The sequence below is a fragment of the Heliangelus exortis genome, chromosome 2, assembly GCF_036169615.1.
Source record: "Heliangelus exortis chromosome 2, bHelExo1.hap1, whole genome shotgun sequence".
Taxonomy (NCBI): Eukaryota; Metazoa; Chordata; class Aves; order Apodiformes; family Trochilidae; genus Heliangelus; species Heliangelus exortis.
This window is the reverse complement of record NC_092423.1, coordinates 127,962,506-127,974,517: the sequence shown is the minus strand read 5'-3', so window position 1 is coordinate 127,974,517 and position 12,012 is coordinate 127,962,506. Positions and strand designations below refer to the sequence as shown.

Sequence of the window (12,012 nt, the reverse complement as noted above, 5' to 3'; positions counted from 1 at the left end):
TGCATACTGCAGAAGGTTGCAGAAATCTGTATCACTAAAGCATAACTCAGTTGTTGTTCTTCCTAATGTGCAGTAGACCCAAATTCAAAAGTGGGGTATTGCTACACTTGCACAGCCTCAAGTATTTTATTTCTGTTTGAACAGCACCTCCTTCCTCTTATTTTGTGTAACTAATGCTTTCCATGCAATGCATGAGCTACCATGAACAGCAGGCTCAGATAAATGATGCTAAAAGCATAACCACCTTTCATTTTACTGTTTTGGTTGTGTAATTTTACAAGTAGTCCTTTTCATGGTTTAACAAAAAAGAAGTTTGTATTCATCCATCTCAGTTTTTCTGTTCCTTGGAAACTAACTACTCTGTTCCGAGTTGTTTTGTTACAGAAAAGGTTTTACCTGTACAAGTTAACTTTATCTATATATTAACTGTACACACAGCCTCTGATCTCCTGCGTAACAAGTAAACAAATCCTGGCAAATCCTTTGTAAAGTAACCAGGAAAACAAAACTGTAATCTCAAGTTTTACCAGGGAAAATGCACCCTGTCTGTGCATTGATGCATCTGTAAAGGTCTGCTACTTGGTGTTGCAGAGAAAACTAAGATTGCCACATTTCCTACCATTAGTTATTCTACTTCAGGCATTATCACTGATCACACACACGCACCTTTACATCTTTTACAAGCATCAGTTTGGAGATGATCCTGTTCCACACTCTTTCTATATGTACTTGGAAGCCCTCTTCCTGTTTTTGTCAACCATCTAGACAACTGTATCCAAAAATAAATTATTTAAGTCTTTACAAAGAGACTTATTCCATTTTTTACTTCTGAACTCTTGTGGCCTAGAGAGCAGCTAAGGGGCCCTGCATGTTGTTACAGCCCAGAGGCCAAGCAGAAACCCAAGCCTGGCCTGGAAGTATCTGAGCTTTTTCTTGCTCCTCTTGAAGCATTCTGGATTTGACCAAAAATAGGTACTTTTGAAAACTAGGCTTCCTCTCCATCCTGCATGCATGTCAGAGACCTACTTAAGCTGTCCCTCCAGCTGTCGGGCTTTTGCTCATTTTTCCAAGGGTTACATGAGCAGCTTGGCTATTCCCCAGTAGCATCTGAGAACACCCATTATTTTTAAACACCCCCTTCGGCGATCCTCCTCTCAAAAAAACAGCCAAGGTACTGAAAAGGAAACGTTCAGTGCTTCGGAAGAAAAGCAGCTGTGAAAGAAGTGTAGCAGGGAAACTGTCGTTTACAGGTTAAATCATCCATGTGCCTTGAATATTTATCCATATTTCCGCAAACGCGAGGGAGGACCGGAGCGGCCTCATCCACCGGCCCCGCTCACTTCGGGCCGCGGGGTTACTGTTCGTGGGCAGGCGTGTCCCGGCGAGGCCGAGGGCAGCGTGGAGCAAAACCCCTAACACATTTTCGGGGGGACTCGGCAGCCTCTCCGTGAGGAGGGAAGGGATCGCAAGCCTCCCTCCGACAGACTCGCCAGACCATGAGGAGAGGAAAAGCCGCGCGTCCGCAGGCCTCCCCCCGTCCCCCCGGCACTCACCGCACCATCTCGGCGCAGTACTGCACCTCTCCTCCGGGCGCCGAGTGGCCCCAGCCCGCCGCCGCCGCCCTCCCGCCGCCGAGCCCCGGCCACGGGAGCCCACGGCGGGCGCCCACCGCCCTCAGCATGCGGTGGCACGGCCCGTGCCGCAGCCCGCCCAGCGCCATAGCGGCGGCCGCCATTCTGCCCCCCGCTCCGCCCCTCCCGTCAGTCACCCCGGGCCCGGAGCGCCGTCTCGGAGTTAATGTTTGGAGGAGAAAGTACCGGTAGATGGCACCCGAGAACGCTCGGTTGCTGCCCGGGGTTTTGTGGGAACCTTACTGCCTTTTGTTGTCTTGCAAATGGCGTCTGTGGTGAGGCCCCTGCCTCAGTTTCCCCCTGCTCTTGAGACGGGCAGTGCTGGCGGCGCGTTGAGGTGTAATTCTCCGCTCCTGGGAAACCAAGCACTTGGGGGTTTAAACCGCGACACCGCCCCCCTCCTTCCCAAAATGAGGAAGTTGAATTATAAAAATCTCCTAGCTATGGGCAGTCTGGCGTAGGAGACTTCACAGGAGCGGATGCAGGTCTGGAAGCTGCCTCTGTGCCTGCGTGCTGTCTGAGGGAGCGGAGCGGGGCAGGGCAGGGCAGGGCAGGGCAGGGCAGGGCGGTTCTGCCTGGGCAGCAAAGCTGACCTCAGGGCTCGGCCCTCCATAAAATGTTTTAAGTTTTGCAAAGGAGGTTCTAGTTCCTCCTCTTGGCTGGAAGAGGGGAATACTGTACCACATTTAATACTCTCGAAACCATACGGGATGGCTGGAGTTTAGGGACAGAACAGCCCTGTTTGTCCTGTAGTCATAGCCAGAGATGTGGCATTCCCTCAAAAGTTATATAGGGTTAAGCTAGCAAATCAATGCAAAAGTGTAACCATGCTGAAGAGCAGTTTAATCTTAAAACTACCACAGCCCAATCTATTAGTAACTAGCCCAATGTAGGTATTACTAGAAGCAACAGCAGCCTGGCTTTTCTTTGTGTCGCCTGCCTTGCCATCCTTTTCCCTCGTGCCTCTTTTGACCTTCATTTTATAGTACAGTGAGTTAATTCAGGGAGTTAAAGGAGCAGAAATGCCACTGCTCGCTTTTGGTTTTCTTGTGTTTGTTTTCTGCCAATTTGGTGCCTTGAATCAGTTCACTACATGGTCGGCTGAGCATCAGCACTGGCACGGGGCTTTAGCCAAGGGCCGGAGAGAGGGAAGGGTCTGCTGGTGTGTGTGCAGTAATACTCGGGTGTTCATTAGTGTAGCTGTAAAGTGAAGCCACGCAGTAAATAGAGGGAGAGTTTTGAGTGGGCAGCAACATTCAAGTGACGTTTGGAAACAAGGGCAAGCCTTTATTCTCTGTCACAGAGTCAAGAAGGAGAAGGAGGTTAGGGATTTTGCTCAAGCATTATTTATTTTATTGATTAATGGCTCCTGCAGGTTTACCCTGAGCCTTTCTCCTGCCCTTTCCCTTGTCTCCAAAGTTCGCTTTGTCTTGAAACTCTGGACCTTGTTTTAAACCCTTGCTATGCCTTGGGCAGGATTTATGGTTTGTCAGGGCACCCAAAGGAGGTCATTTAGCTTTGGGTGGAGGCTGAAACTGCTGTTGTTTAAGTTTTCTGAGAGAACCCCTAGATAAATGAATCCAGCTCTTTCAGCTGCTGCCAACTCCTGGCAGAAGGGTTACATAAACATACTCTAAACCTCAAGAGTATTATAAATAAATCTTATAAAATATTAACTTTTGTTAATCTCTGAATGAACAAAAATAGTGCTAAACTGATTTAAAACCTTAGTAAGAAGAGAATAAGCCAGGTGCCATATAAAACCGAATCTTTTCCCTCTTTCTCAGTGTGCTAACATTTTTCTTATTGTTCGGTACCCTTACTGTTCTCATTAAATTACTATATTTTTTTCTTTAAAAAAACATTTCACATGTCATGTATAGTTATTGAAAAGCTTCTTCAAGTCTGTATAGTCTCTACTAAGTCAGCCTTTTGTGTTGCCAGTGCATGGGAATAGTGACTTAGTTTAATGTTTTAGTGAAAACCTAAGCTTAGCAAGAAGCATCAGCAAGATTTTTTTAATGATCTCATTGTGTCAAAGAGCATATTCCATCACCTTTTTCAATCTTTCTCTCAGAAGATGAAAGATAATTGCCGGGTTCTCTGATGCATACTTCTTACCACAGTATTTTGTCCCACGGATCCCTCCTAAAACCCTGAAATCCTTGGGCAGCAGTGCTAGAAGCAGCTAGAAGCTGTGGTTTAGGTAGAAATAATTTAGTTATTGATTTAGCATGGAATTTCTGGGGGGGAAAAAAACAAAATACAGCAACCAAGTTTTGTGTCAGGAAATACTGATCAGTGATAGCCAAACCTTTTTAAAAGAACATCTAGATATTTGTCAACATGTAAATGAGAAAAAGAGACCCTCAGCTGTCCCATGATGGCCAGATGCTGATGTTTAGGAGGTCTATGTATATTCATATAGTTGTGCTTAAAAAAGTCTTCATGCAGAGGAGAATGGTGGAGAGACCTACCACAGAATATCCAGAGACTGGAGGCTGAGGTGGTCACTGCGATAGGAGAGAGTGGCACCAAGATCCCTCATCTGTGGTGATGAGAGCAGAAATATGAACAAAATGATCAGAACAAAATGAGCAGAAATATGATCTGAAAGGTCTGTTCTCTAAGTTTACATAGGCAAAATATATTCTCCCTCTCTCTCATTTTCCTCTTCTGAGTAATTCTGGATTCATTCCAGTGCGAGAGTTAAGGAAAAATCTGTGCCTAGTAACAATAGTGTTTCCTGTCCAATTCCATGCCACAGCAAACAGGCATATACAGTTATTTTTACCTGGGCTACTAAAAATGTTCAACCAAAAATCTTTGCTTCAAGTAGCACACTAAGAAAACATGTCTAACTGCAGTCATTTCAGCCCTGTCCACAGAATAATACACTAATGCATGTGGTAACAAGCACAGTTTTTCCATTTTCTGTGGTTTAAACATCTAACTCTTTAATTACAAACTAGATGGAAAGTTCCAAAAGGATTGTGCAGTGAAGGGGTTTCGTCTTTGTTGCTGCAGCTTTTGTTTATTTTTGTTTGTAGGTTTGTCTGTAGATAAATTGCTGGTAAACTTTCATTTATTTTTGTTGCCATTATGCTCTCTCACTGCCCAGTTCTGGGCACAAATAAAGGTTGTAAAAGGTACTATGCTAACAGCAGTGAGAAACAAAGGTCGCAATGGTTTATGGAGGATGAAGGCCACTGCATGCTTCCTTGGCTGTGTGCTGCAGCACCAAGCTGGAGTGACTGTCCTTCAGAGTTAAAGGAAACAGATCTTTTTCATCATCTGCCAACACCTTTGGCCACCATGGGCATTCTCAGGTGTATTCAATAGGAATCACTGCTGATCTGATATTCTCGAGCCTCTTGTGGCTTTATCTGAGATTCAGTTTTACTCCCATTAAATGGATTAATCTGTCAATGCACTTCACTCACACCATCAAGGAAAGGCCAGATGTTACCAACTCCTGATTCAAAATACAGACTTGTGAATGAATCAGTGGGTATTCAGGTCATGCAACTTTTCTTGTGTGATACCTTTTAGTACCTATATTTTGTAAGGATAGTTTCTCTCTTTTTTTTAGCCAGTGGATTAAAATAGGACATAATTTCAGCACTCAGATCATGCTAATTAACCTTAGTCTCTCTACTAGTTGTAGGTTACTAACCTACAACTGACCAGGAACCACTCTAGAGCTGTGCCTTCTGTGTGCTTTATGTGTCTTTGAACACACAAATGGGCAGAATCAGAACTTGGGGCCAAGTTTTAAAGGGCTTAGTGCACTCTACCTGACCAGCTTCTGCCTTGACATCAAAATAAGGTCTTGAGGATTAAGAATCCTTCACTATTAATCTAATGAGTTCCTTTGAAAACCCTGCTCTCTGTGGGAAAATGTATGCTTCAGAAATTTTTCAGGGGCCATCCTAAAACCTCCATCCTGTCATGAGAAAAGATTACTTATCTGGCTACCTTTGCACACAAGTGCAGGCCCACACAGACATAGTTTGGTTCCATGTTGTTGCCTAGGGCAACAATACACATACAATATCAAATGCAAATAAAGTGAGTATTTGAATGGAACTCATAAAGTGTATGCTTTTAAGATAAAGTAGAGCCAAGTCCTGCTGCTGCTGCTTTGGATGCAAATGTATTTGTAATGAACTCTTGGTTCTGTATGTGTCCCTTATCTTGCACCTGTTATCATTTTTGTGGTAAAAAGCTTAGGGGTAAGTTTGCCAAATGATACGCCCCATCTGTGCTACCTGGATAAACAGTGTTAGCAAGAAACATGCAAACTGAAAAGCCACAAGTCCTTGACATACAGGTACCAGATTCTTTCAACAAGTTGCCAACCTTTTCTTGTTTGGAATTCTTGTGAGGTTGTTGGGAGGGAGATGAGAGAGAGAGGAAGCTGAGGGTGTACAAACTCATTTTTGCTGTGCAGGTGGAGTCAGCTGCAAATACAACAAGGATTTCAATGGGATCCACCAAGTGAATATTTTTTTTATTAGAGTCAAAATAGAGCCAAATGTTGTGACTGCTGTGTTGGAGGCAGGTATATTTGTTGTGAACATTGCTTTTGTTTATACTTTTTTGTTTGGACCCCTGCAAACTAGGCTAGCACTTAGAAAGAGGGAAGGTGAATAATGGGAAACAGTATCACTAGGACTTGTCCCTGGCAAGTCTGGAAAGAAATGATGACAGGTACAGCAAGGTGAGAAAGCCCTCAGGCATTTGGGCAAAGAAGCAACAGTAGGGGAGAACAACTTGTTCCAGAACCTTATCGTGTTCTGCTGAGATCTCAATATTTTTCTATGTTTTCTTTTTAAGGAACTTTGGGGGCGGGGGGGGTATGCATTTCTCAGTAATTAAGGTGCAAGGCTGTCAGCTTGGCTTCTGAAGTCCCGTCACTGGGTTCCTGTGGCAGCACATACCGTGTCTGCAATTGTCACCTCTGCGGGTGGCTGACACTTCATGGTTCCAGGACCAAGTAATTTTAACTGGCTTGGATATTTAGTGTAGACATCTCAAGACCTTTTGGGTGCACAGGACACATCACTACTGCATATTAATAGGGACAGAGGGTGGTATAAGACTTGTTCCACGGGGGAAACATCCACAGGCCTGTTTCCAGCTTCCCTACCTGAGCTGGAGAGGCTGAGAACAGCAGCAACCTGTGTGGCTGGGTATGGACCAATCCTTCTGCCACCATTCACCTCCTGCCTCGTGCTCCCCGTGCAGACACACTGGTGTTTGCTGCTGGTGTGTGCTAGAGCAGGGTAAAGGGTAGAACTTGGCACTATGGGTGTTCTGTCCTAGACCTTGAGCTGTAAGGGAATTTTGCCCAGTGCTATTTCACCAAAACAAGGGGCAGAAGTAGGACCCACATTTCTTTTGCTGCCTGCCACGTGGGGTCTATACCAGCAAGAACTGGGAAAGGTGCAGCACGCTGGTCTGCCTGAGCCTTGTCAGACAGTGAGGATAATTCCCAAACTGGTTACCCTGGCAGAGTCCAAGATGACAGCATCTTTTGGCACTTGAATACATTCCACCAGACACAAGCCAGGAACTTCTGCTGTCTTCTGTTGTTTAAAAAAGTGGTGGCCTGAGGGGATCCCTCTTCATTATGGTCAATTCAGCCTGGCCTCTGACCCGTCCAGGAACTTTAACCAGGCTAGAAACTTCTGCAGTGGAGTGTGCTGCCAGGCAGCTGAGCAAAACATTACAGATTTGCTGGCAGTGCTACAGAATCCCAGGCACCCTTGCTGCCTCCAAGGCCCTTGTAACAGCTTGTAAAAGGGCTCAGAGAAAACTTTCCATGCAGAACAGGCATTCCTGGGGTGTTACAGGCTGGGCAGTGTGCCAGTCTCTGGGGATGAGATGGTGCTCTGGGAAGCTCACCTGTAACCAATGGCTGGCAGCAACGTATCAGGAAGTTGCAGAGCTCCAAGGACACAGGTGTGGATTCATTCCACTTTGACTTTTGCTCTCTCTGCCTCCCAGTGCCAGCCTCCTTCCCTGTTCCTCGTATGAAATGAGGCTCTTTTCCTCTGTCCTTCCTTCATTCCAGCCCCTCATGGCAGGTGCTGGGCAGTCCCTGTGAGAACCAGCCATGTAGTCAGCTGCTCTGCAGGAGGGTGCCCCAAAACCTGCAAGCTTCTCTTTGGGAAAAAAAAAAAAAAGTTTCTTTGTGAAAATAACTATGCAAGGGTGTAAGGCTGCCAACCCACCTGAAATATCCTTGAATTACTTTGATGATTTTATACAGTGCAGACCAAGAACAGACCAAGTGCAGACCATAGGGAACAATTGTAAAGATGGGATAGAAATAGCCATGCAGGTTCCTGAGACACTGCAGCACTTGTTATGTTTATGTTAATTTTCAAAATATTGTTGAGAGGATACAGGGTTTCTGGGAGTTGGTCCCTGAGGTGAGTAAGGGATGCTGACATGGAAAAGATACCATGACAGCAGGCTCTGCCAAGATAATTGCACCTACAGCTGTGCACAGCAACACCATCTTGGGTGCCCAAGTGTTTTTCCTGAAAAAACCTTGGGTACTTACAGCTTCTCAGATAGCAAGCAGGGCCTGCATATCCAGTCAAACTGCTTTCTGCCAAGGCTTTACCTTAGGCAACCAAGACCCCTTCTGAAACTCAGCCCCGTTCCTCAGAGGTCACACAGGTTTATTCCACCCTGTCACATTGGTCTGCTCCATCTCCCATTGGGATCCTGCTTTTTCAGCCAGCTGCATGATCATTCCCATTTGCATGCCTTCTCCTTTTGTGACAAAAAGAAGCCCAAGCATGGGGTAGAGAATAGCTCTAGCTGGCTCTGCTTTGAGTAGAGGGATGGACAATATGATATCCATGTAGCCAGGGAACAATGTCAGATTTATTTTCAAGGGTTTGTTGTTATTTTTTTTTCTTGCCATCCCCTGGCCCTGAGCATATGAGGAAGCTGTGAAGCAGAGCCATCACACATAGGGAAACTTCACATCACTCAGCAGTTAGCAACCTTGATGGTTAACAGATGGTATTTCTGCTCCTCAAAGAGAATCTCTCCCAGCCCTGCTTGGCCAAAGCTATTTGCCAGGTTCAGGAGCCCTTGGAGAGGGAATACACTTGGTCTGGAATAATCTATAGAGGACTTCAGGGCACAAACACACATGGAATTTGTATACTGAAATCTGGAATTTTAGGTAGAAGCATTCTCCGCTGACAGTGCCCCTTATCAGCCAACCATAATAACAAGCTAAGTACAGCAGTTGCTAGAAAATCAAGATGCCTACCTACTACCCTGCTTTTGCTTCCCCACATTTTTCTGGTGATGTGGGATATCAAAGTTTTTCTATAACACCTTTTCGAAAGCAACCATTTTCAGCTCCACAAACAGTCCAGAGTTCAGTTCTGAGCATTATAAATGGTCATGCTAATTAAATGCAGCTAAAATAGTGAAAAGAGTTGCAGAGCAGACAAGATCAATGACAAAGCACCCTTAGAGAGCACAGAAGGGGAAAAAGTGCTGATGTAGAAAGGTGATTTATGGCGATTCTCTGGTTGCTGAAACAGAAGAATTATTGAGAACCACGAGAAGAAAGGAGCTTTAGGTTGGAAGATTGACGACTAAAAACCATGGGGAAGTAATCCTTTCTGCATCAGTTTGGCAAAGCTTCAGTTCTGGGAGGTGGGTCAATGTAGGTCAATGCTTGCACTGGAAATGCTAAGCTGGGAACTTCTCTGGTTGCCTTCTTTCCCCATGTTGCCTCCTCCCCCCTCTCTTGGACAAAGGGAAGCCAGTGCATTTCGGTGTTGGGATTTCACAAACTGAGCATTCAGCTACACAGTCTTACTCCTAGCCAAAGACTTAAGTGCTCAGCAGCCTGATGTAAAGATAAAGTAAGTTATGTGTGGTGATTCTTATTTTAGCCTAGAGTTTGCAAGTTATTAAATGTGGCTGGAATTGGGACTTGGCACCTGTGAGTGTAGGGGTTCCCTTTCTTACCTTTTATCCTACACAGGCCATTATCACCTTTTAACATAAATACACTTCAAGATCAGTCTCACACACATACACAGCTGTTAGTTACTCATACACAACTGTGCATTACTTTGTGGCCCTCCAGTAGCTGCATTAAAAATAAAGGGAGGAGTAACTTTTGTTCCAGGTACCACTTTCACATTTTCATATAACCTGAAAATACTGTGTGAAAAGATTGTCACTCCGTGTAATATTCCAGCCTGATCTGTAATTCCATTGCAACACAGGACAAGAATCTAGGAAAAGTTAACATGTTGATTTTTTTAAACTTTTATCTTTATCTTGGACGAGTGGAGTTATGTATTTGAGCAATCACACTGTGGTGTTTGGGCACTTATATTATTATGACCATCATAGGCTGTAATTAGAGGTAGCTGTCTTACTTTAAAGATACCATTTTCTTTCTTCCAGGAGGTTTCAGCAGCAATTACTGCAATTGGATGGCATTTCAATAGCCAGTGTCTAGCAAACTCCTATGATGAGTCACAGCATCATCAAAACATGGCAAGTGTGGTGTTGTAATGTCACACGACAGCAAGTCTGTGTCTTCTGCTAATATTTTAATGACAACCTCCTCAAGTAGATCAAGTTTTCAGAAAGTGTTTGTTATTCACATGTAATTATCTGGGTTGCAAAAACACCCTTGGTGGATAAAGCCAATAAAATAAGCAGCTAGTTAGTACAAACTTCTTCATTTAATTTTATTGTGTGGAAACAAGCATAGCTTTCTTGCGTGAGAAAGGCACTGCTGTTGTCTGGAAAGTTTCCATATGGCCCTGCAGCTTTCAGATTGCTCCAGTTATTGTCAATCAGAAGTTTGCTGCACTTTCACTGTTATCAACTTGTATGTCTGTATGCATTCCCCAGATTGGCTTTATTTGAAAAGCAATGTACAGCTCTAAAGTATTAGTCATCAATCTGGCACCATTTAGCTGCAAAGTATTAATTGTTAACCTGGCATCGCTATGCGCTGTGTTTGCATTCTGATTTCCTTTGTCTTTGTTGTAAAATAATGTATGGCAAACAAAATGGAAGCTCACTTTTTGTTTCCTCTGTTCCAGAGATGTATTTCAGAAGCTACCTTTCCATTTTCAGAAGTTTTCCTTTCCATCATGGAAGCAAGGAAACTTGTCCAACTCAGTGAGGCACTGCACTGCTTCCTGCTCTCCATGACTAATGTAATTGCACCAGAAGTAAGTTTAAAATAATTTTGTTAGCATTTGGAGCATGAAGTTCTTCTTCAACCAGACCCCAGACTGTGCTTTCCGTAGCATTTGGATCACTGAAATGCTCTTATATAAGCCTAATTTTCACAATGACTCCATACAGTTGAGTGTTGCTGTAGCAACCTAGGGACACGGCAGCCAAAGTGCCCTCCATATTTAGCTAAATAATATTAAGCATAATAGGGAGAAGTACATAATCCTTTTTAGAAGGCACTTGCTCAGGAGCCAAGTGCCTTAGCATGTTGCAACAAGGATCACTAAGGGAGCTGGAATTGAAGGACAGCTAAAACTCTCTCAGTAATAACCAAAATTACATGGAGACAGAAACATAGTCAAATGTTGCCCAGATCTCCCAAGATATAAACAGTCAGGTTAGGTGTTCAAGGCTTTGATTCTGCCACCATAGGAACACTGGAGGAAGAAAAACACCAAAGGCATATGTAGAAGCTGAATGAGACTTAAATCTCTGAGCTTGTCTCAAGTTTATCCTACCAAAGGGCCCAGTCATCCAGTGAGAGCACTATGGGTGAACTTCACATTCACTTGCCATCTCCTTTGTATCAAAGGGACTCCAAGTCTTTCTCTGTTGCTGGCAATGGATATGGATAACTATGCAAGTGTTGATGGGCAGTGGCAGTGTGGTGAAATGGTGACGGGTCTCCTGCTTCCCTTGCAGCACCCTGGAGCTGGAAGAGCTGCTTTGCAGAGTGGATCCAAATGGGTTTATTCCTGACTCCATCTTAGCTTTCCCAGAAACCTTGCACATTTTATCCAAGCATCATGGCGTTTTTGAAGTGTCAAAAGGACCATGTGAATTACCCAAGACTCACAACTCTAGTACTTGTTTTCATGAAGTCTTTTGATTTTAAGCCAAGGATGAGTATTTTGACTGGTATGAAGTTGTCACTTCAAAGTTATTACTTTAACTAACACCATTTTAAGCTTTGTCTTTATGTCTTTGCAACTTGAACAGTGACTTTGTATTGCTACAGAGTACAGGAAAAACCTGAAATCAGTGCTGACTGGAAGTGAAGAATGGGATTTCCATTTCCAAGATGAAGCAAGTGAATAGCATGAATAAACAAGCAAGTCCAAAAAGAAAAAAA

General features: G+C 44.1%; 1 protein-coding gene and 1 long non-coding RNA gene across 4 annotated transcripts in view; one reads left to right on the top strand and one right to left on the bottom strand.

Moving 5' to 3' along the window:
* Positions 1 to 1,956, bottom strand: part of NDUFAF6 (NADH:ubiquinone oxidoreductase complex assembly factor 6) — a 23,561-nt gene extending 21,605 nt beyond the window's left edge. The window contains exon 1 of one of the 3 annotated variants that reach the window (XM_071737982.1): positions 1,818 to 1,956. Coding sequence is in view for 1 of the 3 variants with exons in the window: in XM_071737985.1 (XP_071594086.1) it covers positions 1,554 to 1,735 (182 nt within the window). In the remaining 2 variants the exon portion in view is untranslated. Of the gene's footprint in view, positions 1 to 1,553; positions 1,769 to 1,817 lie in introns of those variants that run through there. The other 2 variants (XM_071737985.1, XM_071737980.1) reach the window with 2 other exon arrangements.
* LOC139793389 (uncharacterized) lies at positions 1,892 to 12,012 on the top strand. The gene is made up of 3 exons (XR_011724597.1): positions 1,892 to 1,968; positions 10,742 to 10,873; positions 11,583 to 12,012. It is a non-coding gene; the product is annotated as an uncharacterized lncRNA (long non-coding RNA).